This window comes from Phyllostomus hastatus, unplaced genomic scaffold (genome assembly GCF_019186645.2).
Source record: "Phyllostomus hastatus isolate PE091 unplaced genomic scaffold, TTU_PhHast_1.1 phas_contig_80, whole genome shotgun sequence".
Lineage (NCBI taxonomy): Eukaryota > Metazoa > Chordata > Mammalia > Chiroptera > Phyllostomidae > Phyllostomus > Phyllostomus hastatus.
The window spans coordinates 548,519-574,331 of NW_025333960.1; the positions used below are offsets into that span (position 1 = coordinate 548,519).

The 25,813-nt window shown below is 39.5% G+C and overlaps 1 protein-coding gene across 1 annotated transcript in view; it reads left to right on the forward strand.

The window, feature by feature from the left end:
• Positions 1 to 23,739, forward strand: part of RPN1 (ribophorin I) — a 40,314-nt gene extending 16,575 nt beyond the window's left edge. Inside the window, exons 4-10 of the mRNA XM_045850353.1 lie at positions 8,723 to 8,932; positions 9,794 to 9,986; positions 16,997 to 17,096; positions 18,388 to 18,526; positions 18,772 to 18,891; positions 21,759 to 22,004; positions 23,296 to 23,739. Coding sequence (XP_045706309.1) covers positions 8,723 to 8,932; positions 9,794 to 9,986; positions 16,997 to 17,096; positions 18,388 to 18,526; positions 18,772 to 18,891; positions 21,759 to 22,004; positions 23,296 to 23,478 — 1,191 coding nt within the window. The 3' untranslated portion in view covers positions 23,479 to 23,739. The remainder of the gene's footprint in view (positions 1 to 8,722; positions 8,933 to 9,793; positions 9,987 to 16,996; positions 17,097 to 18,387; positions 18,527 to 18,771; positions 18,892 to 21,758; positions 22,005 to 23,295) is intronic.
• The last annotated feature ends 2,074 nt before the right edge of the window (positions 23,740 to 25,813 follow it).

The window sequence follows — 25,813 nt, forward strand, 5'->3', positions numbered from 1 at the left end:
CTTGTCCTTTTAGATTCCATTTCTGTGGGGTTCTAGGTGTGTATTCATAAAAGGGCACTTGAGTTACTTAATGATCAGAAAGATTTTTTAATACTAGCTTCAGTGGTAAAACTGGCAAAGAAGTAGGGGAATTGCCAAAGATATCGTTTTAAATTCTTTTGGACCTCATTTTGAGAAAGTACTTATTGTGTAGAAGTGCGGAGCCAGAACTTTTGAAGACTTACTATTGCCACTTAGATTTATGACCTTGAACATGTCAGTGAAAACTGCTAGGCCTCAGGTTTTTTAATTTGTAAAATGGTAGTAAGTAGCACTTATTTTATTATGTTGTTTGGAGGATTAAATGAGGTAATGCACTTATTTAGAGTTCATATAAGAGTGTTTGACACATACATATTTAGCTCCATAAACGTTAGCTTAAAAAGTCTCTCTTTTTTTTAACTTTTCCAGATAAGTCTTCTCCAGGTTAGAAAAATCCAGTAATGCAATGGATCACCCTCAGTTTTGAGTTTATTTGCTGGCTCATTGGTTAGGGATTATGTTTTCATTAGGTTTTTAAAATGATATCTTACATATAGTTCCCTATCAGAATTTTTCTTTACTTAGAATTTAAGATTTTATTTATTTAAAAAATGTAAAAATTATTGTATTAAAAAGCAATTTAAAAAGTTTATTGTAGAAATTTGGAAAATTAAAATTATAAGGAGAGAATTGAAGGGGACTTCTGGACAAGATGATAGAGTAGGTGAATGCTATGCTTGCTTCTCCCACAACCAAATCAAAATTAAATTATAGAATAATCACCCTTTAGAGCTACCTGAAGACTAGCTGAACAGAATTCCTACAACTAAGGATATAAAGAATAAGCCATGTCAAGAGTGGTAGGACAGGGGCTGACACATGAAATGGGCCAGATCCTCATTCATGTGTGGCAGTTTAAGGTTTGGGAGGGATATCTGAGTTACGGAGGTCTCTCCTGAGGAGCAAGGGCTCCCAGCCCCATACTGGGCACCTCAGGCTGAATACCAGTGTGGGAAATAGGAGTATCCACAACATCTGTTTGTGAAAATCTTCAGGGATTCTGTCCAGGTGAAACAGAGGGCTGCTGGAGTCTTAGGCATTCCTCTTAAAGGGCCCATGCACAGCTTATTGGACCCAGTTGGACTCACTGACTCTGAGTCCAGTGCAGGGCAGCAGCTCAAAAAGTGCCAGGGACATATGGGGAGAAGCTGAATTGTCTGTCTTCAGGGTGAGGGCTGGAGAGACAGCTCTGGCTAGGACAGAAGTGCTGGCAGGTGCCATTGTTCCTTTGTGGAGCCTTTTTCCCATTCAGCTAGCAGGCACAGGCAGGTGCCAAATCTGAGTCTTTATTAAACTTACTCCACCATGGTGATTACCTGAGAATCCAGCCTATCCAACAAGTACACAGGCCAGTACCTCTTTCAGTGGCTGTTACTCAAAGGCAGCTGGAATGCTGTGGACTTCCCTAAAATCTCTGAAAGGTTCATAAACCCCAAACACAAAGTGGCTGGCCTCAGCATGCCCTGTACTTCTTACTAAGCAACCCATAGCCTGGCACTAGGGGCAGCTGGCCTCAGTTTGCAGCATCGTCTTTCCCAGGTGCCTCCAAGCTCAGGACAGGCAGCTACCAACCACAGATCACTTTGTAGCTCCTACTAGGTGGCCCTGGGCCAGGCACAGGCAGTGAACAACCTGAACCTGTGCCAGAACCCTTCCCAAGAAATAATATACCCAGTGGCTGGCTTCAAAGCACACCAGAGTGCCACCCAATTAACTCCACAAACCATACAACCAAAAAGTGGACCCAGCAGGCACCAGAGCCCTGACACAGAAAAATCCACTCCATGGGGTCAGCACCTCACAAACCATGTCTGTTGGAGTCATGGTCAGTCTTCACAGCCAGTTAGCCTCAGGGTCAGTCCCATTCACTGATATATGCCAACAGCAATCAAGGCTCAACTATAGCAGGAGGACACATACCACCCACACAATGGATACACCTGGAACATCCCGTTCAGGTGACCAGGGAGACTGTGCCACTGGGTTCCAGAGGACACCTACTACATAAGGTCATCCTGCTAAGACTGGGAGATGTAATAGATCTACTTAATACATAGACACAGGGAGGAGACCAAAATGAGGAGACAAATATGCCTAAAATGAAAGAACAGGACAAAACTCGAGAGGAGGAACGAAATGAAATGGAGACAAGCAATGTACCAGATGCAGAATTGAAAACATGGTTATAAGGATGCTCAGTGAATATAAGGAAGAATAGGTGAGCTCAGTGCAAACAAGGAGATAGAAACCATAAAAAAGAACCAGTCAGAAATGAAGAATATGTTACATGGAACCAAAAGCAGAAAGGACAGAGCAGAGGATTGAGTCTGATTTGGGAGACAAAGTAGTGGAAAACACACAATTTAGAAGAAAAATAATTTTTAAAAATGAGGATAATTTGGGGAACTCTGGGAGAACGTCACATGGCATTTGCATATAGGCATACCAGAAGGAAAATAGATCAAGGAATTGAAAACCTATTTAAAGAAATGATAAAGGAAAGTTTACTGACCTGGCAAAGGAAATAGACAAGTCCAGTAAGTGCCATTGGTCCCAACCAAGATGAATCAACCCAAAGAAGCCCATGCCAGGACACATCGTAAATCAAACATTAAAGTGGCAAAGACAAGGAATCTTTTGTTTAAAAAATTTTAAAAATGTATGATTTATTTTTTACTTTATAGTATTTTTTTCCATAAGGAGAGAACCTCCTATGGAAAGGAGCAAAAAGCAGTGCAGTTACTTACACAGAAGGGAGTTCCCATAAGACTGTCAGCTGATACTTATCAATAGGAACTTTGCAGGCCAGAAGGGATTGGTATGAAACAGTTACATGATAAAAGCAAGGACCTGCAACCAAGGTTACTTTACCCAGAAGAGTCATCATTTGAATCAAGGTGAAATAAAGAGCTTTCAGACAAGAAAAAGCTAAAGGAGTTCATTACCCCTAAACCATTATTACAAGAAATGTTAAAGAGACTTCTTGAAGAGAGAGGGGCAGGAGGTATTAAAAAATGTGAATAATAACATGGCAGTAGCTACATACCTATCATTAATTACTTTAAATGTAAGTGGATTAAATGTTTCAATCAAGAGACAGGGTGACTTAATGGATAAGGAAACAAGACTCGTACATATGCTGCCTACAGGAGATGCACTTCAGGTGGAAAGAAACGTACAGACTTACAGTAAAGAGAAGGAAAATATTTTATGACAATGAAAAAGCTGAGGTAATAATCTTTATACCACACAAAATAGACTTTAAAACAAAGAATAAGAAGAGACAAAGAAGGACATTTAATAATGGTAAAGGGATCAGTTCCACAAGAGAATGTAAATCACACATCCAATGTAAGAGTACTTAATTATATCAAGCAAATATTGATGGACATGAGGGAAGAGATGACAGAAGTACAGTTGTACTAGGGAACTTTAACATCCCATTGACATCAATGGATAGGTCTTCTACACAGAAAATAAGCAAGTGGTGACCTTAAGTGACACATTAGATCAAATGGATTTAATTGATATTTTGGGAACGTTTTACTCCAAAGCAGCAGAATGTACTATTTTTCAAGCACATAATTTTTTCAAGTGCACATTTTCCAGGGTAGAGCACATGTGAGGGCATAAACACAAGCCTCAATGAATTGAAGAACACTGAAATGATGCCATGCATCTTCTTTTATCACAATGGCGTGAAACTGGAAATTTATTAACCACAACCACCACCACCCCCGAAAAACACATAAATGCATGGAAGCTACACAAACATGCTACTAAACAATGAATGGGTTAACAATCAGAAGATATCTTGAGACAAATGATAATGAAAACACGACGAGGCCCTGGCCGGGTAGCTCAGTTGGTTAGAATGTTACCCCAATATGCCAAGGTTGTGGTTAGATCCCAGTAAAGGCACATGCAAGAATCAACCAGTGAATGCATAGATATTTCTTTCCCTTCATTTTTCTCTAAAATCAAAAAGAAAGAAAAACTATGACAAACCTTAACTTAAGGGGCACAGCCAAAGCAGTTCTGTGAGGCAAATTCATAGTTTTAGAGGCCTACCCCAAGAAACAGGAAAAATCTCAAATAATCTAACTTTACAACTATAGGAACCTGAAAAAGAGGAACAAATTAAGCCCAAAGTGAGTTGAAGGAAGGAAATAATAAATATCAGAATGGAAACAAACAAAGGAGGCTGTAAAAAATACAAATTGCAGTGAAACAAAGAGTTGGCTCTTTGGAAAGATTAAAACAAAGAAAGAAGCTAAACTTTTAACCAGATTCAGCAAGAAGAAAAGAGGATCCAGACAACTAGAATAAGCAATGAAAGAGGAGAAGTGCTGGTTCTTTCAATAGATAAAGTTAATAAAACTTTAACCAGATTTATCATCACCCCTCCCCCCAAACTTAGAGGGCCCAAGTAAATAACATCAGAAATGAAAGAGCGGTAACAACTAACACACAGAAATACAAAGGATTATAAGAAAATATTACGAATAATTGTATGCCAACAAATTGGACAACCTGGAAGGAATGGTTGTATTTCTATGATCTTCCAAGGATGAATCAGGAAGAAATAAAAATCTGAACAGATTAACAAAATTGATTCAGTAATTAAAAAGCTTCCAATAAACAAAAATGTCTGGACTGGATGGTTTCACAGGTGGATTTTACCAAATGTTTAAAGAATTATGTAACCTTCTCAAACTATTCCCACAAATTCAAGAGAAGGGAAGGCTTCCACACTCATTTTATGAGGCCAGTATTGCCCTGATTCCATATTCTGACAAAGACATTACAGATAAAAGAAAATTATACGCCAATATCCCTGATGAGCATAGATGAAAAAACTTCAACAAGATATTGGCAAACCCAATTCAGCAATACATTAAGAAGATCATATCCATGATCAAATGGGATTTATTTCTAGAATACAAAATTGGCTTAATATCCACAAACTAATTAACATACATCACATAAACAGAATGAATGATGGAGGTCATATCAATAGATGCAGGAGAGCATTTTACAAAGTCTGGCATCCATTTATAATAAAAAACTTTAAGCAAAGTATGAATAGAGGGAACACACTTTAACATAATAGCCACCATACATGACAAACCTATATCTTACATCATACTTAAAAGCTAGAAGATAAAAGCATTTTCCTTAAGATGAGGAACAAGGCAAGGATGTCTGCTTTCCCCACTTCTATGCAACATAGTACAGTCGTACCTGAGTACTCATTATTAATGCTTCAGAACTCGTGATGAGTGCCAGAATTGATGAATATGATGAGTGATGAAGCATTTCCTCCTGTGGGGCAGTGTTATGACTCATACAAGTTCTAGCAAGTGCAGTGAGTCCGAAGCAGGTGCTGAGTACTGAAACATTTTTTTCTTGTCAAAATGCAGTAAGTACAGGGTTTGACAAATTCTGAAGCTGACCAGTACCGAGGTATGACTGTATTGAAAGTCCTCTGCTTGGAAAATTATAACACTGAACAAAGAAATTAAAGAAGATACAAATAACTGGAAGCATATATGTGGTTGAAATGTTTTAATTAGATTAAAATGTCCATACTAATTAAAGCAATGCATAGATTCAGTGCAATCCCTATCAAAATACCAATGGCATTTTTTCACAGAACTAGAAAAGAGAATCCTAAAATTTCTGTATTTAGCTGTGTATAATGTGCTCCCATGAATAGTGTAACCATGTTTTTGGTTCTAGAAAAAATATCTTTTTAGGAATTTTAAAATTCAATTATTTATTTACATATACCTAGAAACAAAATTGATTATTACATTCCAGGGTATTATTTTACATACCCATATTGTAATTGCTTTCTAGAGTTACATTTTTAACACATAAGTGTAAATAAAAGAATTAACATTTATGTAGATAGGGAATTAATACTACCCATTTATAATGCATATCCTTATTTTACCCTCAAAAATTTGGGCAAAAAGTGTACATGATACATGGCAAAAGACAGTATATGGAACCACAGAAGACCCTTAATAGCCAAAACAATCTTGAGAAAGAACAAAGTTAGAGGTATCATGCTATCTGATATCAGACTGTACTATAAGACCATATTAATCAACAGCAAATTGTAGTGACATAAAACCTAAATCAATGGAACATAATAGAAAGCCCAGAAAGAAACCCAAGCATATATATGGTCAGTTAACCTATGACATGACAGAGGATGTAAGTATGTACAATGCAGTAGAGTCTCTTTAATAAATGGTGTTGGGAAAATTGAACAGATTGTGCAAAAAATCAAAACTCGACCACTTTCTTATACCATGTACGAGAATAAACTCAAAATGTATTAAAGGCTTAAAGGTAAGACTCAAAATCATAGAAGTCCTAGAAGAAAACATAGGCGGTAAACTCTGATATTAGTACTATTGTTTGGATTTGTCTCCTTGGATAATGGAAACAAAAAAACAAAACAAACAAATGGGACTACATCAAACTAAAAAGTTTTTGAACAGCAAAGGAACCTGTCAACAAAACGAAAAGAGCCCTGGCTGATGTGGCTCAGTAGATTGAACTCTGGCCTGTGAACCAAAGAGTTGCCGGTTCAGTTCCCAGTCAGAGCACATGCCTGATTTGCAGGCCAGGTCCCTGGTGTTGGGGTACGTGAGAGGCAACCGCACATTGATGTTTCTCTCCCTCTCTTCTTCCTTTCCCCTCTGTCTAAAATTAACCTTAAAAAAATGACAGAACCTACTAAATTGGAGAAGGTATTTGCCAATGATACATCTAATAAGGGTTAATATCCAAAATATATAAGGACCTCATACAACTTAACCCTCTTAGAAATAAACAATCTGAAACAAATAGACATTTCTCCAGAAAAGGCATATAATTGGCCAATAGACATGAAAAGATGCCCAACATCACTAATCATAAGAGAAGTGCAAATTAAAACCAAAATGAGGTATCAGCTCACACCTGTCAGAATGGCTATCATCAACAAATCAAACGGTAAGTATTGGTAAAGAAGTGGAGAAAACAAAACCCTCATGCTTTTGGGTCTAATTGCAAATTGGTTCAGCCATTATTAAAAACAGTATGATGTTCCTCAAAAAGGTAGAAACTCAGTGGGCGGGGGAGATTTGGGGGGAGGTACAGGGAATAAGAAGCATAAATGGTAGGCATAAAATAAGGGGAAGTTAAGAATAGTATAGGAAATAGAGAAGCCAAAGAACTTATATGTACAACCCAAGGACATGAACTGGCAGGGTGGGATGCTGGAAGGTGGTGGGGTGCAGGGTGGAGGGGGAATAAAGGGGAGAAAAAAATTGAGACAAGCCTTGGCTGGCGTAGCTCACTGGATTGAGCGCAGGCTGTGAACCAGGCATCGCAGGTTCGATTCCCAGTCAGGGCACATGCCTGGGTTGCAGGCCATGCCCCCCAGCAACCGCACACTGATGTGTGTGTCTCACTCTCTCTCTCTCTCTCCTTCCCTTCCCTCTCTAAAAATAAATAAATAAAATCTTAAAAAAATGAGACAACTAATAGCATAATCAATAAAATATACTTAAAAAGTGGCAAAAGAAATAAATAAATAAAAACAGCCCTGGCCAGTATGGTTCAGTGGATTGAGTGCTGATTTGATTCCCAGTAAAGGCACATTCCTGGATTGCGGGGCCAGGTCCCCAGGAGGGAGCATGCGAGAGGCAACCACACTTGATGTTTCTCTCCCTCTCTTTTTCTCTCCCTTCTCCTCTCTCTAAAAATAAATAAATAAAATCTTAAAAGAAATGTGTTACATACATGCAATGGAATGACTATTATTTGGCCATAAGAATGAATGAAATCTTACCATCCGCAACAAGACAACATGGATAGACCTAGATGGTATTATGCTGAGTGAAATAAATCAGAGAAACACAGATATATGATTTTATTTATATGCAAAATCTAAAATGTAAAATAAATGAACAAGCAAACAGAAACTCAGATGCAGAGAACAAACTGTCAGTTGCCAGGTAGGAAGTAGTTTGAAGGACTGGGGCAAAAGATGGAAGAGATTAAGAAGTACAAATTGGCAGTTACAAAATAATCACTGGGATATAAAAAACAGCATAGGGAATGTAGTCAATAATCTTGGCATAACTGTTTATTCTGCTAGATAGGTACTAGATTTATCATTGGGAGCACTTCATATGTTATTTAAATGTCTAACCACTATGCTGTACACTTGAAACTAATATAATACTGAGTGTCAAGTGTAATTGAAAAAATGAAAAAAGTTAAAAGTGTAGGGAGAAAGAAGTAATCTGTAATTCCGTTTCCTATCGGTTGAGATTCTTCTGTATTGCATTTCAGAATCTTTTTTTTCTCTCACATAGTTTCTATAAGATAAGTAGAGTGTAGAAGTTTTTGTTTTTAAAACAAATGACATTTATGTTGGAACCTAAAAGAATTTTGTATATCCTATTTGTTTAATAAACAACATCATGAATATTTATTTTCATATAGTATTAAAATTCATAGTAAATAGTTTAAAATGTTGCATACATTGGATACATTATAATTGAGCCATTCTACTGCTGCTGTATAATCTCCAACTTGGTTTGAACTTTGAACTATTTGTTTCCTTCCTCTGCAGGATACTTTTAAAGTACATTATGAGAACAACAGCCCTTTCCTTACTATCACCAGCATGACCCGAGTCATCGAGGTCTCTCACTGGGGTAATATTGCTGTGGAAGAAAATGTGGACTTGAAGCACACAGGGGCTGTGCTTAAGGGGCCTTTTTCACGCTATGATTACCAGAGACAGCCAGATAGTGGTATATCCTCCATCCGTTCTTTTAAGGTATGGAGTGTTCAACTTGGACATTGGGAGAAATTATGACTTTATCACATCTGCCCTTTTGTTTGCTTTTTGAAAGTAGCTAAATATGGACAGTTTAAAATTGATTCTGTTCAAGTGGTTGAGTGATAGAGTTAGAACCAAGAGAAAGGACTTTCTAAAAATTACTCCCATTTATATAAGTAGGCTGTGTTTTGTAAGGAAAATGTAAATAATAGGGAAAAGATAAACAGGATACCACCCCAATTCAGTAGTATTGCTGATAATTTAATATTTTTATGCTGTTTTTAAAAAATTTGATTGTATTTTATATACAGTTTATATTTGTGTGTTATAAGTGAAATCTTGGAAGTATTTTCATATACTTAACATACAGAAGGGCTTACGGTACCAAAAAGATATTACGTTTTTTCCCTTTGGTTATCAAAATATGCTTACAAGTTTGGAAGATACAAACTTGTATCTTCCAATAAAGAATATTAGGTGGAGAAAACACTTCTATAACTCTCCCTATTACCTAGTTATTTGATATAATTTCTTTTATCTTTAGTTTCCCCCTGTAAAATAACTTTCAGATTGTTTTTACCTTTGTTATGTCTTTGGTATTCACAGAGGTATTTATGATTCTCTTTATTATTTACTTGTAGAAGAATTTGGATATTTCTCAACCTTTTTAAGAAGTAGATCTAACTAGTGAATCTAGCTAGACATTTTGAAGGCTTGGGGGAAAAGTTAGATTTTTTAGGTTGTTTACAGTTTTGGGACTATTCTGAGTAGTACTATGATGAAGATCTTGGTGCAGAAAATCTTTTCTGTATTTAAGATTATTTCCTTTGAAAAAGGTTTGTGTTCACTCTCTTGTAGACCATCCTCCCTGCTGCTGCCCAGGATGTTTATTACCGGGATGAGATTGGCAATGTTTCTACCAGCCATCTCCTTATTTTGGATGACTCTGTAGAGATGGAAATCCGGCCTCGTTTTCCTCTTTTTGGAGGGTGGAAGACCCATTACATTGTTGGCTACAACCTCCCAAGCTATGAGTACCTGTATAATTTGGGTAAGTAATTTTTTTAATTTTTAAAAATATATTTATTAATTTTAGAGAGAGAGGAAGTGGGGGAGAGAGAGAGGGAGAGAGAAACATCAATTGATTGCCTCCCATACATGCCTCTAACCAGGGATTGAACCTGCAATTTAGGTATGTGCTGTGACTGGGAATTGAACCTTTAGCTTTTTGGTGTATGAGACGACACTCCAACCAACTAAGCCACACCAGGCAGGGCAGTCTTTTGTTTTTCTTTAATTGATTTACTGGAGTGACACTAGTTAATAAAATTATACAGGTTTTGGGTACAATTTGGGCCATTCTTAATAGTAAGGGTGTGGAAAAGGGAGATACCATTTATTTTATTTGTTTATTTATTTATTTTGACAATTGCTAGTCCTATATGGGGAAAGAGAATATTCTCTTATCATTCTTAAAAAGGCTGGGATATCAGGAACAGCTTTCTGTGGGTAGGTACAAATTACTATTATAAAAGTAATACATGCATAAGGTAATCAATTCAAACTGAAGTTCCTTATCTCCAGATCAACTGTAACTGGAGAGAACTACTTAAATTCTCTTATCTTGACATATTTTAAAAATAAAACTTGAGCCTTGGCTGGTGTGGCTCAGTGGATTGAGCTCAGGTCTATGAACTGAAAAGTCACTGGTTCGATTTCCAGTCAGGGCACCTGCTTGGGTTACGGGCCAGTTCCCCAGTAGGGGGCATGCAAGAGGCAACTGGCAGCCAATCAATGTGTCTCTCACACATTGATGTTTCTCTCCTTTTTCCCTCCCTTCCTCTCTCTAAAAGTAAATAAATAAAATCTTTAAAAAAATAAAAAAAATAGAGAATAAAAAATACTTTTATATAGGCACCCAGAACTGATGACTATAAATATTTTATCAATATTTTCTTCAAGTCTTTTAAAAATCTTTTTAATGCAAGCCCTGGCTGGCATAGCTCAGTGGATTGAGCGCGGGCTGGGAACCAAAGTGTCCCAGGTTCGATTCCCAGCCAGGGTACATGCATGGGTTGCAGGCCATAACCCCCAGCAACCACACATTGATGTTTCTCTCTCTCTCTCTCTCTCTCTCTGTCTTCCTCCCTTCCTGCTCTAAAAATAAATAAAAAAAAATAAACTATAAAAAATCTTTTTAATGCAAAATAAAATATAGAAAAATCACATAAAACAAATGTAAGCTCAGTAAATTATTGTAAGAGGAATGCTGTAACACTCTCAATTCAACAAATTGAAATTTGCCAGCCCCTCAAAAGGTCCTCCATGTACCTCCTCTTTCCTCACAACAGTAATCATCTTCTGGACTTTTAGTTGCCACTTTTCTTGAACTTTTTCATAGTTTTATTACCCAAGAGTACATCTTTAGATACTCTAATTTCATTCTTTTAAAAAAAATTGATTTGTCTTATCAGTCTCTACTAATCCAGTTTCCTGTTCCACCTGTTTTTCTTAAAATTTATCTGTTGAAGAACTTGAGCACACTTGCAGTGTAACCTGCAGTCTGGATTTTGCTGACTCCTTTCTCAGTGCAATTCAGCATATTTCTTTTTTTATTAAAAATTTTTTATTGATTTGAGAGGGGAGGGGAGAGAAAAAGGGGCGGGGGAGAGAGAGAGAAACAGAAACACTCTCTTATCTATTCATCATTGGTTGCTTCTTATATGTGCCCTGAACAAGCATCAAACTTGCAACCTTGGCGTGTCAGAACGAATCGGGTAGCGCTAACCAGCTGAACCACCCAATTCATATTTCTGTCTTCTGTATATGTTACAAATTGACAGCTGTCCCTGGAGGCTTGATCAGACTAGATTTGATCCTTTTAGCAAGACTCAGATGAATGATGTGTTCTTTCATTGAAAGGCATGCAGTAATAGTGTCCAGTATATCCTTTTGTGATGCTCAGTGTCTAGATCCTGCCACTTTACAGGGGATTGCAAATTGTCAATCTATTTCTAGCATTTTTTTTTTTTCATTTATCAGGTGGAATTTATAAGGAAACACCTCCCCTTATCTACTCTTAGGTTTTCTAGCATTGCAGTTCATATAGGAAAGGCAGGATAAATACTCGATTCTTTCCCTTTTGTGTACTAGATGACCAATTACATTTTTTTAAAAAAATCATTATATATTTACAGATTTAAATATTTTATGGGTTTCATACCTTTGCAGTGATTATCCTCATTGGTACTCAGATTCTCCCATCTTTAGCCACTAAACACCTTTTCAGATTGAGTTCCTGAATTTTTTTTAATATATTTTATTGATTATGCTATTACAGTTGTTCCATTTTCCCCCCTTCACTCCCCTCCACCCTGTACACCCTCTGCCACCCATATCCCCCCTTTGGTCATGTCCATGTGTCAAACTTATAAGTTCTTTAGCTTCTAATTTCCCATACTATTCTTACCCTCCCCCTATCTATTTTCAACCTACATTCTACGCTACTTATTCTCTGTACCTTTTCCCCCTCTCTCCTCCTCCCACTCTCCTGTTGCTAACCCTCCATGTGATCTCCATTTCTGTGGTTCTGTTCCTGTTCTAGTTGTTTGCTTAGTTTCTTTTGGTTTTGCTTTAGGTGTGGTTGTTAATAATTGTGCGTTTGCTGTCCTTTTACTATACATGTTTTTTCTTTATCTTCTTTTCTTAGACAAGCCCCTTTAACATTTCATAAAATAAGGGCTTGGTGATGATGAACTCCTTTAACTTGACCTTATCTGAGAAGCACTTGATCTGCCCTTCCATTCTAAATGAGAGCTTTGCTGGATAGAGCAATCTGGGATGTAGGTCCTTGTCTTTCATGACTTGGAATATTTCTTTCCAGCCCCTTCTTGCCTGTAAGGTCTCTTTGGAGAAATCTCATGGGAACTCCTTTTAGGTTACTGTCCCCTTATCTCTTGCTGCTTCTAGGATTCTCTCCTTCATTTTTACCTTGGCTAATGTAATTATGATGTGCCTTGGTGTGTTTCTTGTTGGGTCCAACTTCTTTGGACTCTCTGAGCTTCCTGGATTTCCTGGAAGTCTATTTCCTTTGCCAGAATGGGGGAAGTTCTCCTTTATTATTTGTTCAAATACGTGCTTAATCTGTTGCTTTCCCTCTTCCCCTTCTGGTACCCCTATAATTCGGATGTTGGAACGTTTAAAGATGTCCTGGAGGTTCCTAAGCTTCTCCTCGTTTTTTTTTGAATTCTTATTTCTTCATTCTTTCCTGTTTGGTTGTTTTTTTCTTCCTTCTGGTCCACTCTATTGTTCTGAGTCCCAGTTTCCTTCCCTTCACTATTGGTTTTCTGTGCATCTTCCTTTATCTCTTTTATGGTAACGTGCATTTTTTCATGTAATTTGCGCCCAAAATCAACCAATTCCGTGAGCTTTCTGATCACCAGTGTTTTGAACTGTGCAATGTTTTGAACATTGGCTATCTCTTGGTCGCTCAAAAGGAAGAGTCCTGGGGTATTGAGCTGTTCTTCTGTTGGAGACATGTCTCTCTTCTCTCTCTTTTTTTTCCTGTCTGGTTGCTCTTGTTATGGTAAGGGGTGGAGCCTTAGGTGTTCACCAGGGCTGGGCACCCCAGTTGCTAGATTGTGACGTTGTATGTGGGGGCGGGGGTGGGATGGAACAATGGCGGCAGCTCTGCTCTCCTGGGGCCTCAGCAACCCCCCTGGGATTCTGGGTTGCACGCTCTGCCCTGGTCCACAATGCCACCTCACTGGGTCCGCCAGCCGCCACTTGCATACTCAGGGTCCACTGCTGCGCTGCGGTCTTGTGCGTCCCAGAAGGCTTATGCGCTTGGTTGCCTTATGCGCCCAGTTCTCCTTGATCTCTGTGCGCCATAACTGGCACCCGCTCCTCCTCTGTGCCCGCTCCTCCTCTCTGCCCCTCCTACCGGTCTGGATGAAGGGGTCTACTTTAACTTCTTGGCTGTCCGACTTCCATTCATATAAATTCTCTGTCAGTTCTGGGTGTTATTCTGCCTCTAAATTGTTGTTGTTCTAATCTTGGTTGTGCGTGGAGGTACAGTGCGTCCACCTATGCCTCCATCTTGCCGGAAAGAGTTCCTGAATTGTTTTGACATGACACCAGTAAGTCTGGTAGCATCCTTGCTGTCTTATGAAAAGGGATTCCTTTGCTCAACTTGTGTATTTTCTGTCCCAGACCTGAAACCAGCCATTTTTCTTCAATGCTCTAGTTTCTTCTAGTGGAAAAAAAGGTCTCTGAAGACCATACTCTGAGAATTGGGAATACTTATTGCTCTTAGGTTGGTTAATTTCTAGATCTTTTCAGTTAATAGAGCTAGGTATGTATTATCTCTGGATTAAAAATTTATTAATTCATGCAGTTACTTATAGTATGACTGTATGGCATATGGGAACATGGTCCCCTTTCCAAGCTCCAGCTCCCCCTCCAACCTGTGGGAATATAGTGAAGGCCATTTGTAAGTGGATTGTAAGACTTTGGGAATCTGGCCAGCTCCTCGGTTAAGGGAGAAACTGCTTCTGAATGTGCGCCCATATTGTAAACAACTGTAGAGAAACAGCTCACATTTTGATTTCACGTGGTCACTCTACATACCCTCTTTGTTTGTTTTCTTTACTCTATCTAACCCTGTACTGGAAAAGTTTGGGTTGTGGTAATTTCACTGACTAGCCACTCCCAATGTGGTCTCTCTGTAAGCCAGGTCAGACTTGATGGAAAACTTCACTGGCCAGCTGCCACCAGGGCACACATAAGTCCTAATAAACCCATGTCTTTCACAGCCAGTCCTCTGGGTTATTTCTTTGGATTCAGCAAGCAATACACTGAGGTGTTTTCTGACCTGAGCTCTTTGTATAACAATGACCTATAGAGATTTTGCTTCTATATATTATCTATATCTAATTCCATATTGAGAATCCTGATTGTGAAGGATACAGGATGATGGAATATTTTATAAATAGCCACTTGTTTTAGCCCACACTTAATACACAGCAGTCAATAAAAGTAGTCATACTACCTTTTCCAATATGATTACTGAAAACAGTTAATTTTTTTTTTGCATATCCTTTCATTTCTCCATAGTACGCCATTTTTTGGTGTACTGTGTATATATACTATATATACAGCAGAAAAAAATAGCCATTACTTAGTATACTTTCTCCTTTTTTAACCTGTCTTAGTTCTACAGATAACTACATTTAATACTCACCATCAGTTTTTATGTTGACTGATACCTTTAGCCATTTTTATGATCTGGAGCTCATCCTCAAGTGGATACCACAGGAAGGGTTTGATGAGTTCTTATAGGTTGATAACAGGTTGTGCCTTTTGTGCTTTTCCTCAGTATAAAATCCTTGGCTTTCATTTCTTTCCTTGAATATTTTAAATATATTACTTCATTTTTTTTCAGCATAAAGTGTCCCTATAAAGATCTGGTGAAAATTTGATTTTTTTCTCTTATAAGTCATGTACTCATTTTATCTAGATGCTGAAAATTTTTTTCTTTAAAGTATGATACTTCTGCTAGAACATTGCAGTGGTTGCTATTTATTATAGTCTTTCAATTTAGAATATCAAACTTTTTTGAAAGTTTTCCTCAGTTGGGACTCCTATTATGTCAATATTGAATCTTTGTCTTCAGTATTCAGTATTTGGCACTTTCTCTTGTGTCTTTTCTTCATTTTAAGTTTTTCTATTTTTCACCTTTTTATCATAAGACATTATCTGTTTATTCAATCACATTCCTTCTAGTTTAGCCTTCATTTCTAAAATGACTTTATTTTATTTCTAAATTTTTTCCTGAGTTCTGTTGCTTTTCTGAATTTCTATAAATCTGGTTTACCTTGCTCTTGATGACTTGTGTCATTTTCATAATGCCTTTAGATTGGTGTGAAATAATAAGAATAGTTTTTGTTGGTTTTTTGGGCATGTCTTCTGCCATGCTTTTATTTTCTCTGGGGATGTTATTTTTTTGTAACTTAAAATTATTTTTAATTGTAGTTGTCATGGTAGAGGTTTTTAAATATAACAATCTAAAAAGGGGAGTCTTATGCTTTTCTGTTATTCATTTTTCTTTTTTTAAAGATTTTATTTATTTATTTTTAGAGAGAGGGGAAGGGAGGGAGAAAGAGAGGGAGAGAAACATCAATGTGTGGTTGCCTCTTGAGCACTCCCCACCAGATACTTGGCCTGCAACCCAGGCAGGTGCCCTGACTGGGATATTGAACCGACGACCATTTGGTTCACAGTCTGGTGCTCAGTCCGCTGAGCCACAGCAGCCATGGCCCATTGCTCATTTTTACTGTGAACTTTTAGGAGGAATAATTTTAACTGCCTAATTTTCTGTTGTTTTAGTGTAGTATTAAAAAATATGTTGGCTTGCTTTCTGAGCTTTCTCTGGCTTTGTTTTCCCATATCTCTGTTGTCCCTATTATGCTTGATTTTGATTCTCTTCCAGCAGTTTTTTTCTTAGTATATGATACTGTCCTGAAAGGAGAGTTCAGATAGGCTTTTAAAAGTTCTCTGGACTAGACTGCTCTAGACTTGCAGATCTTCTGTGGGTACATTTTACTCACCCACCATGCAGGGTGTAGGAGTCCTGGGTTTTAGTGAACACTATTATCTGTCAAGGGTTCTTCTGTTCTCAGGTCTATGGTTGTCCTGTTGCCTCCCTTTGCTTTCTTATTCACAGATACTAATAATGTGTAGATCTTGTGGCTCTTGGTATTTTGTGGACCACACCCTTATATTTTGAGGTTCATGGAGATTCCTTGTTACCTAGTTTGTTGTGAGCATGGTCCATGGGTTTCTTATTTTGTTACCTAGTTGCTCCACCTTTATGTGGAAATTGGGGAAGACCCAGAATCTATGCTGCCATCACCACCTCTGTCTTCCATAGTCTCGTAGCCTATTAACATTAGGTAGCATCTTTACTCCTCTCTGTGAGATAGGAGAGTTCATATCCAGTATTTCCCTCTAGCTCCTGTCTCATTTTTTCACATCAATGCATGTGTTTGCTTAATCCTCCAGGTGACCAGTATGCACTGAAGATGAGGTTCGTGGACCATGTGTTTGATGAGCAAGTAATAGATTCTCTGACTGTAAAGATCATCTTGCCTGAAGGAGCCAGGTGAGTGTGACTATTCCTTTGCTCCCCATTTCTCTGATGGTGCCCTCGGTACCTCAAGGGAACTATGTGTTCAAAGGGCACAGGGTAAGTGCTCAGTCCATAGCTCTGACTGTGAAGCCTGTAGGGACCTTCTGACAGGAGTTTAAATAGAAAAGTTAGATTCAAATGAGCGAACAAGATTTATTTATGAAATATCTCTCAAACACAGTACCTTTGTATGACAGGAGCAGTATCCAAAGTCACCTTAGCAGGCCAGAGTGATGGCCTGAATCTGATGGGACGATTTGCAACAGGGAATAATTTAGAGTCAGTACAGTCAGGTAGCCCTAATGTTACGTTAATAGAATGAAGAAGAGTAATGAAACGGTGGCTTCGTCATTTTATCCTGGGTTCCTTAGACTAGATTCAGAAAGGTGTGCGGAGGGGGAATCTTAGATGGTGTATTCGAGTTCTGTGGTTACAAGCAGTAGGAGCTGTCTTTGGCCAATTTAAGCAGAGAGGAATGAGTTTGGAAGGGTAAGGAATATCATTAAGTGACAGCATAGACTGAGGAGCTAGGCTTTGGAAAGCCAGAGCCAGACCATCTTCAGGACCTCAGATGGCTGAAAGTGATGGACACCCACAGGGGCACCTGCTCTTGGCATAAGTGACAAGCATGTTTTTTTTGTAGGCTTTGTGTCATTTGCTCTTGATTCACAGTAAAGGGAAACATTTAATTGGCCTCTGTTAGGTTACTTGTTTACTCTGATTATCAGAAGGAGAGTAACCTTGATTGTTCTTCCTATGGAGGACATTCATTGGTGAATGGGTATTTCTTCCAAGTTGACTAGGAGAAGGTAGAATGAGTCTGTGCAGGCAAAATCAGGGTATGTCCACTATACCCTATAACAAGTTTTCAGTCATATGAGAAGACAACATTTGGAGTAACTTTTCAGGTATCTCTTCAAGTCTCTGAGAGGCTCTTGTTGGGTAGAATGCACACAGAGTTCTGTGAGCTGTGTGAGTCCAGGGGTAGGCCGGTATTGGTGAGCCCTTGTGCTTTCAAGGTATAGGGAGACCGACAGTTGTTGCCTCCCTCAGCAGAAGAATGGTCTCATACTCGGGCTTCCCAACAGTGGGTCAGCTGTCTCAAGTGGCTGGGTGTTCCCTGGTGCTAGAAGGAGAGCAGAGTGGTGTATGAACTTAGTGATCCTGAAAGGCCCCTTGATACTTGGAATTTTCCAACCCTAAATAAACCTAGTTGGTCAGTACAATTTGTCTGAGGCTGTATTTTATTCCCAAATGACTCTAGGAACATCCAAGTTGACAGTCCCTATGAAATCAGCCGTGCCCCAGATGAGCTGCACTACACCTACCTGGACACATTTGGCCGCCCTGTGATTGTTGCCTACAAAATAAATCTGGTAGAACAGCACATTCAGGACATTGTGGTATGTGGTTCCACTGTTCTGCTTCCTACACTTCCCTTTCCAGACAATGAGTGCTGGAGACCAGGACTTACCCATCTTTCCCTCCTTGGGCTGGGGTGGTTTGAACATAGCATCCTTTAGGGTTAGGGCTGGGTAGGTAGGTGGGACAGCCCAGATAATTGTTGGCTTGGTAAAACTCTTTTGGCCTCCAGGTTTCTGAGAACCTGTAGGCCTGTCAAAATCCATCTTCTTGGTTCTTCCCATAGGTGCACTACACGTTCAACAAAGTGCTCATGCTGCAGGAGCCCCTGCTGGTAGTGGCTGCTTTCTACATCTTATTCTTCACAGTCATCATCTATGTCAGGCTGGACTTTTCTATCACAAAGGTATGCTTGTAGCTTTCTTCTTTCTCTTGTCACATAGTCATTTTGCACCCTGAATATGTGTTTTACTAGCCTTACTGAGTGTTGGTTATCCCAAGCCCAAGGCAGAATACTGTGGCCCAGAAGACTCTCTCCTGAGGCTTCTGCTAATTTTTTATGTAAAGATACTTTGTTGCTGTGGTCACAGAGCACGCACAGGTTGCTAATGGTGGTGAGTACTGTGGGAACAGGGCAGCCAGCATAGTGTGTGCTGTTGGTGGTGGGACCTGTGGGCCTGAAAAGGCTACCCTGAGGAGTAATAGGCAGAAAAGGTGGGGAAAGGCACTCAGCAAGAGGTGCAAAGTTTGTGGGATAGCAGGGAGGGCTTCATGGGGACCTGTGCTTAGTAGTAGTGTGCATGCGAACAAACACGTTGATCCAGCTGGCTCCATAGACCAGCGAAGCTGCCCAAGGGTCAAGGTGGTACATTTGGGATAGCTGCTGGCAAATCTTGTCTTGCAGAAGGGGCTGAATCTGAGTTTTATTATGAAATAGCCCTATTTTTAAGTTAATAAAAATTGCTTTGTTTTACTGATTTTTTTTTAAACATAGGGAAAAGCTTTTTTTTTTAAAGATTTTATTTATTTATTTTTAGAGAGGGAAGGGAGGGAGAAAGAGAGAGAGAGAGAAACATCAGTGTGCGGTTGCTGGGGGTCATGGCCTGCAACCCAGGCATGTACCCTGACTGGGAATCAAACCTGCGATACTTTGGTTCGCAGTCCATGCTCAACGCCAGCCAGGGCATTTTACTGATTTTTTAAAAAAAATGCCATATTTATATGCATTGCAAGAAAGATAAAAATAACTCTTGTATGCTTGTCACCTAGATATATCAGTTAACATTCAGCCTGTCTCTGTACATCATTTTTCCTGAACCATTTGAGAAGTTTGCAGATATTTGTGCTCCTTTATCCTTGAATACTTAAGCATGTATGCAGCCTGAGAATAAGAGTATTCTCTTACATAACCATGACAGTGATCAAATTCAGGAAATGTAATGTTGTTACATTTCTGCTTGTCCCAGTAATAACTTTTATAGCAATTATTTTTCATATTTCTGAATCCAATTGAGAATCATACAGTTTATTTAGTTATCTTAGTTCCTTAGTCTCCTTTAATCTGGAGTAGTTTCTTAGCTTTTGTCTTTAATGACCTTCATGTATTTGAAGTTTAGAGACAGGCTTTGTAGATTGTCCTTTAGTTTACATTTATCTTGTTCTCCCTGATTAAGTTGAGATTATGCATTTTTGGCAAGAACACTATAAAGTGATGATGCTCTATTTGCCTGCTGTCTGCCTGGTTTCTTCACTGTAAAGTTATTTTTTTCTTTATAATTAATAATTTGTTTGAGGCTAGATAAATATGTTCATATACATTCACCTGTTGTAGCATTATTGATTCTTTTCTGAATATGTTTTTTAGAATGGTAGTAAAAAAACTATGATACCTTTTACATTATTAGTTGGTATTCTGTAAAGAAAGGCTTTTCTATTGGTTGATTGGTTAGTTGGTTGATTTTTTTTTTTTTTTTTTTGGATTCAAGGGTTTTTACTATGTTCCATGAATTATTGTACACTGGTACTATTTATCCTCACCCGAGGACATATTTTTTCACTGCTTTCAGATAGAGAGGAAAGGAGAGAGAGAAACTTTGATGCGAGCGAGAAGCATCAATTGGTTGCCTCCTGTATGCACCTGAACCAGGAATCATATGTGCCCCTACTGGGTGGGGATCAAACCCGCAACCTAGGTATGTGCCCTGACCGGGAATTGAACCCGCAACTTTTCAGTTACGGGATGACGCTCCAACTAACTGAGCCACATCGGCCAGGGTCACTGGTACTATTTATTTTGATGCTCTAATTGTCCCAGAGTTGATAGTCTTTTTAACATCTCCAATTTTTTTGAGCACTTCCTTATTGTTGGCACAGTAACATGTTTCAGGCATATCTTGTACTTCCTCCAAGGACCCCTGCTTCCTTTTATTGCAGAATGGTACCTTGAGACCATGATCTGTGAGCTAGATGTGATCTTTGCCCTTGGACTATAACTGCTTCTAAGCCTTTTCAAAGAGAGAGCTAGGAGATGAATATATATGCTATTTAAAATAGAATTAATACTGATGTCTTTAATAGACATCAGTAGATGTCTGTTAGTAGAGATGATTTGGGAAAGTCTGTAGGGCCTCACCTAATGGGCTTTGATTGGTAAGATAAGGAATTTGGGTTTCTCCTTTAGGCCCTGGGAAACCCTTTAAGTTTTTAAGGAAAGAGACAATGAACATCTGGAAGCCTTCTCTGACCTGAGCTGAGATTTCTCTTTCCTGAGTACTCTATGCTTTCCATGGTGCAGTCTGGCATTAGTACCCTTTTCCACATTTGTCTGCCTAACCCTGCTGGACTTTGAAGTGAACATCTGTTTCATTCTCATGTCCTGTTCTTACCCATTGCTGAACTGGTCCAGGTTCAGTACTAGTATGAGTTTAATTCTCTGACTTTCCAAGAAGGTAGATTTTTAATTAATTAATTAATTTAGAGAGGGGGGGAAGGGAAGGAGAAAGAGAGGAAGAGAAACATCAATGTGAAAAACAGGTATCAGTTGCCTCTTTTATGCGCTCTGACTAGAAATATGCAACCTAGGCATGTGTCTTGACTGGGAATTGAACCTGGTGCCTTTCCCTTGGGGGATGAGGTCCAACCTTGTGAGCCATACTGGCCAGGGCAGAAGATGCCTTTTTTTTGTTTGTGCAATTGGTGATGGGTGATCTTCAGCAGGTGAAAATTGGAGTGGGCTCAGGCCTGGTTTCATCACACATGGTATCTCTTCTCCAGGATCCAGCTGCAGAAGCCAGGATGAAGGTTGCCTGCATCACAGAACAGGTCTTGACCCTGGTCAATAAGAGAATAGGTCTCTACCGTCACTTTGACGAGACTGTCAATAGGTATAAGCAATCCCGGGATGTATCCACTCTCAACAGTGGTAAGAAGAGCCTGGAGACAGAACACAAGGCCTTAACCAGTGAGATAGCACTGCTACAGTCCAGGCTGAAGACAGAGGGCTCTGACCTGTGTGACAAAGTAAGTGTCTGTCAGCATGCCAACACTGAGTCACTTGGCTTGTTGCCTGCTATAACCCAATTTAGGGGGTTGTACCCAACTGTCTGGAGCATCGTGCAGCTACTGTGCCTGGATCAGAAACCAGGCAGCTCTTGCTCACTGCTGGCTTGTGGGGTGACATCTCACGCAATTGTAGACTTGTGGCATGGTGTCAACCTTTATGATGAAACAAAAAGTTTTGGTGTCTTGGATGTGAACTGGGTTTGGAGAAAGCTCTGCCAGCTTCTATAACACTGTCTGTCCACATGGTCAGTATTGAAACCACCTGCTTCCTCTCCTGGAAGCCAAACTGAACAAGGTAAGAAGAACCTAGACTTAGAAGAATGGGTTTGAATTCAGGCTATGATTGAGACTTTGTAATCCTAGGCAAGTTATTTCACTTTTCTAAATCAGTTGCCTCACAGGTAAACTGGGGATGCTATTAGTATCTCATAGTGGTTGTGAGTGTGAAATGAGTTCAGTGCATATAAAGTGCTAAGAATCCTGCCTGAGACATGCTGTGAGTTCTTGTGATCTGTAAATGAGGATGGGGACTTCCCCTCCCCCTGGAGGTATCCCTCAGAGTTCTGGACCTCCCCCCTTATGTGCCACGCCCCAGCATTCCCTCTCTTTTCCCTGTGCTGTTTTCTTCATAGCATCTATCATGTTTTGAAACTGTTTATTCATGTGCTTAAGTATATATAATGTGTCAGCTTCTTGAGGGGTAGATACCTTATCTGTCTTTAGTGTGTTTTCCAGAAGCTAGAATTATGCTTAGCACTGTAGCTCACTAAATATTTATTGAATGTTGAGTCAATGTGACTATAAAAGTCTTCAGTCTGACAGTGAGTCTTTGATAATATGGAAGTCATTCAGTCCTGTGGGCACACCCTGCCATTGGTGTTTTGTCTATATGAACTCCTGCACCCAATTTGGCAAGCTGAAGGGATGAGAATGAAGGTTCCTAGAGTACCTACTGTGTACCTGGCACCATGTTAGGTAAATTCATATATTTTTACATTCACTCTTCAACAATACTCTTCTACAGCTAAGGCCCAGAGATGGTGAATGGACTTGTTCACAAGAGTCAGAGCTTGAAGGAACAGGGTTTGTAGGGGATGAAGCTGGTATTTGAAGCCAAGCCTGTCTTCCTTCACAGCCAGCCCCTTTAGTCTGGGAGTTCTGGAATCTGTAAGCATGGGAGTTGGTGGGTCCTGCTGAGTAAGGGTGAGAGGACAGTTCTCAAACCCTGCCTTGCTCTTTCCTTGGACAGGTGAGCGAAATGCAGAAACTGGATGCACAGGTCAAGGAGCTGGTGCTCAAGTCTGCAGTGGAAGCTGAGCGGCTGGTGGCTGGCAAGCTCAAGAAAGACACGTACATCGAGAGTGAGAAGTTTATCTTAGGAAAGCGACAGGAGCTGGTCACCAAAATTGACCACATCCTGGATGCTCTGTAACCCCTGCCAGTTGTTTCCATGATGGGCCCAGGGTGCTGCACTTAAAGATGGCAGGTGTGTGTACAGGTGTGCGTTGGGGGGACTGTAAACTTTGAGGTCAGTGAATGCTGGTGTCTGTATTTTTCAAAAGGCCTTCAGGGAAGAGAAGCCAGGTCCTGCCTCAGACAACACAGGAAGCTTAGTTCTTGTCCCTAAACTGTTCCTTTAACAAAGAAAACCTTAAATTTATTAAAAATAAAATATCTTTGTGTTTTCAACAAAGAAATTTTCAATATTTGATTGATTTTCTTTTATTCTGAAACCTTGCTCCTTGTTTTATACCCTTCTACTTCCTGATGTCTGGGTATTTTGTAAGTGTGTGCATGTTTTTTTCTTTCTGATATGCATATTCATTTTAGAGATAGGGAGAGAAAGAAACATCGATTGGTTGTCTCCTACACATTCCCCAACCCGGGATCAAACCTGTAACCTAGATATGTGCCCTGACCAGGTATCAAACCCCCAGCCTTTTACTGTATGGGATGATGCTCCAGCCAACTGAGCCACACAAGCCAGGGTAATGTGTGCGTGTTTTTTCAAGCATGTGTGACCAAAAAAATTAAAAAATAAAGCAGGGACTGTGAAATTCTGTTTTATTCTGTGAAAGTCTCTCATAATTTATTTCTTAACTTTGAGTATAGTCCTTTTATGAGGTGCTTTTTATCTACTAAATAATGGACTTGCTCCTTAGAACAAGTGTGGTGCAAGTATTGGTTATATATTAGAACACTGAGGCCACAAAGGTAAAGTGGACTTCATAAAGTTACAGAACAGAGTGATAGAGTAACTTCTCTGTTCTTGCATTTTTTGATTACCTATTTTTCATGACAGGCTCTACTAGGTACTGAGGAAACTGATGAGCAAACCAGAGATTATTCTTTTGGAGGACAGATGGTCAAATGATCAAACACATTTATAATCACAAACCGTAATGAAACCTTGTGAGGAAAAGGGACACAGGGTCCTCTGATAGTATATACTAGACAATGCTAGACTTAATCGACAAGGGAGCTGGTGAATGGTTCATTGAAGGAAGTGACTTTTGAGTTAAGATCTGTAGGAGTTACATATAGATGGCAGGGATGGTGGGGCAGAGAGCATTCCAGGTAGAGAGCATAGTATTTGCAGAGGCCCTGAGATAGGCTGGGGCTTGACATGAAGGGGATCCAGAGAGTAAGGTGGACAGTGTATGACATAGGACTGCAAATGAAAAGTCCAGTACAAGATAGAGCTTTATAAGTCTTTCAAGGCTTTTAGCTTTATCCTAAAATGAAGGGAAGATATGTGTGAGACATGCTTAGATTTGTATTTTGTCTGAGAACTGCTGAAGGCTCTAAGTGCGTGGGAGAGAACCTTGTAATCCAGGCAAAAGATGAGGGCTTGGGCATGGGTGATGATGTACCAACATGGTTAGAGATGACAGATTTAGGTTGGGAAAATCACAGTGCTAAATGAGAGCCATGCTTTCTCCTGCTCTTTCTTTTCTGGGGTATACACCTCATCTTTACCTAGTTCATTCCTGCTCAGCCTTCAGATAACAGTTTAAGGTTTCTGCCTCAGGGAAGCCTTCTAGGTTCTCTCATAGTCAATCAAATGCTATTGTGCCCTATTGTTCAAGCTGTAACACTCCACATCCTGCTGCACAGTTAGAATGTGGGTGATTACTGGTCTGGCTCTGATACTGCAGGGGTTTTGTTTGATATGCTTACTCACATTATCAGCTAGATGTTCAGATCAGTGTATTGTACATAGTGGGTGGCTTACTGAATGAATGAGTAGTTTAAATATTGGTGGTGTAGGTTGCGAGATGATTGTTACATTCATTTAATATGGGAAGATGTGTAAGACCAGGTTTGAGGAAAATAATGATAAATTCTGTTTCAAACATGGACATTCAAGTGGGAATGTCTATGGGCAGTTAGAAATTCAGGACTACAACTCAGGAGAGGCCTGGCATGGAAATGATAAATGTGGGGGTTGTTTAATATGAAGATGTTTGTGGAAATGGTGAGATGGAGGATGTGGTGGGTAAAGGTGCTTAAGAAGGGTGCCGAGTAAGAAGAGAACCAGAACTGAACATTAGGACTGTAAAAGTGGCCACTTGGAGGACACCACTGCACAGTAGTTAAGTGGCCAGTGACCATGTGGTGTCATGGAAGCCAAGTGGAAAGATGTTTCAAAAAAGGAAAAAACACTTCTGGCCAAGATGGAGGCGTAGGTAGACACTGTGCCTCTTTGCACAACCAAAATAAGGTCAGCAACAATTTAGAAACAAGATAACAACCAGATCTGACAG